Source organism: Solanum stenotomum, unplaced genomic scaffold, assembly GCF_019186545.1.
Source record: "Solanum stenotomum isolate F172 unplaced genomic scaffold, ASM1918654v1 scaffold32768, whole genome shotgun sequence".
Taxonomy (NCBI): domain Eukaryota; kingdom Viridiplantae; phylum Streptophyta; class Magnoliopsida; order Solanales; family Solanaceae; genus Solanum; species Solanum stenotomum.
Window position 1 is genome coordinate 34038 of NW_026032120.1, and position 2437 is coordinate 36474.

Sequence of the window (2437 nt, forward strand, 5' to 3'; positions counted from 1 at the left end):
TGAAATAAGCTAGTCTTAATTCCTTTATTGATAGGGATTAATTAATATCATTTATAAGTTAGTTTTTCGTTTATAATATTAATAATATCAATATATCATGTTCTTTTCTTTTATTAGGTTCTGCTATATTTTGCTTTAAATGACGAAAGTTTCTGCTTGCATTTAAGCCTTACTTATTTGGCTTTCTAAGTGTATTGGTTGTTTAAGCCCGTGACTCTACTGTTTTGAGTGATAAATTCCTGCTATAATCCATAAAATGAAGTGTACATGTGACTATCATTTTTAAGTTATGTTTCTCTTGGTCATCCTAAGAGTCATTCTAACCACATTATTTGGTGTCCGACACATTTAATTTCGACACAATAAGTTTATGTAAATATGTTCTTTTTTATGATTTAATGGTCAATCGATTAGTTGGACAAGAACAACAATAAATTACTTGACGACAGAATTTAAAATTAGATAATCAATTCATTTGAAAAAAAAAACAAGACAAGTACATAGTAGTACTATTTTTGTAATCGGATAACTAGTAGGAATACAATACAACTTAACGCTGTTCAAGATAAATCTAAGTAACGGGGAATGTTTGCTGGAATCCACTCGTCACCTTTTATAAACTGCCTAACCGTAAAGTTTGATGCAATATGTGGATCCGTAGTGACTGATGCCCATGTCACACGTCCCTTCGTTACAGCACCCGGTCCTCTATTCTTGTACTCCAAATAATATGGTCGACGGCTAACAACAGATTTATTTGTCGATTCAATCCATTCAACCCATCCTCTAGGATCTATCAAGTTATCGATATAACTTTCCATTATCACAGTCCTAGATAATATACCCCATGGCCGACCTAAATATGTCTTGACATTGTTCGATTTCTCCAAATCGCGGGTAGCCTTTATAGTGCAATTTTGAAGCACTATTCCACTTGCAACGTCCTCAAACTCTCTCCCCTGGGCTGTGATTGTGTTATATTGTCTCGCCATTGGAGTGCGTGCTTCAATCAAACAGTTTTGGAACAGCGCCGTCGCGTCACCACATATGAAATCTATCGTGCCACATATTTCACAATCTCGATAGAATTGGCGTTTCTTTTTCACGTACAAAGTGTCTTGATACCCGTCGAATCGACATTTATAAAAACACACCGAATCTGCTTCAACTCTTAAGGCCACTGCCTGATGCTTTATGGGTCCGGCATTATTCCTAAAAGTTATGTCTTGGGCTATGAAGCCATCACCAAGAACCCCTGCAAATTAAATAAGAAGAAACAATTATAATCCATCAAAATTAATAAAATTCATGTATATATATAGAGGGACTTACCAACGGTTGCAGTATCATAGGTTCGGTTGCCGTCGACAAAACTTCTATTACCCGTTATTATCGTAGCATCCATCCCTTCTCCGACCAAGACTATATTAGTCTTCTTTTTATCAACTCTAATATATTCCTGATACGTGCCTCTCTTGATTTTTATGAAGAATGGCTTGACACTGTGATCAGGGGCCGCCAATATTGCTCCAGCAATTGTGTTGAAATTCCCGGTCCCATCTTGAGAAACGACCGCATTATAAGGTGTTTCCGTTATCAGTTGGCTTTGACAACATACCACTATAGTTGTAGCAACAAAGAACGCCATTATATTCCCTGCATTAAAATTTTTTTAAAAATCTAATCAGTTTATGGACAAGAATTACAGCTAAAGTTTAAAAATACGGAAGAAGAATACCGCAAAAACTATCCGAGATGGCCATCACAAAGATAATGAACAGAAAAGAACTGACACTTTTTTGAGTCGCAACTCTACTTGGCAATTGAAGATTTCTATGAAGTATATTGTTACCAATACCCCTCCTTATATTGTGGTAAAGTTTTACTTGCACGTTTAATCTGGAAATTGATTTGTAAAAATGTCATTTTTATGGATCTTTTATTGGACAACCATACGCCATATTCATTTCATGGAATTTTTCTACCATTTGAACAATTACTTACCTAGGTAATATGTAATTGTAGTAACATTTTAATCCTTAGCTTAGTTATGGTATTGCTTTCTTTCTTATTATCTTTTCTTGTTTGGAGGGAATCAACTTGTGACTTTTATAAAAAAAATTATTTTGTGAAGATACAATCTTGAACTTTCTTCATTTCTTTTTAAATGATATTTTAGCTTTTGTAATATTCTCAAAAATAAGTGACTTGTTTTTAAGATGTCAAGAAGATATTATTTTTTGTTTTTTCTTCAAAGTTAATCTTTACCTAAAATGCACTAGAATTTTTTTTAAAAGCTAGATGGATCGTAGGGAAAATGGGAAGGAATTACATATTATAAATAACAACAAAGCTTAAACTAAAGCGGGTTAATATAAGTCTTTTGTTTTGTTTTCCCCTTCGATTTATCATCTTGTAATCGTTTCGTATTTAAATT

At 33.6% G+C, this 2437-nt stretch overlaps 1 protein-coding gene across 1 annotated transcript; it reads right to left on the bottom strand.

Annotated features, from left to right (window-relative positions):
* Positions 1 to 560: 560 nt before the first annotated feature.
* Positions 561 to 1763, bottom strand: LOC125852166 (probable pectinesterase 56). Its single transcript, XM_049531893.1, has 3 exons — positions 1739 to 1763; positions 1333 to 1656; positions 561 to 1255 (listed from the first exon to the last, which is right to left on the bottom strand). Exons 1-3 carry the CDS (start codon positions 1761 to 1763, stop codon positions 561 to 563), a joined length of 1044 nt encoding a protein of 347 aa, XP_049387850.1.
* Positions 1764 to 2437: the final 674 nt, after the last annotated feature.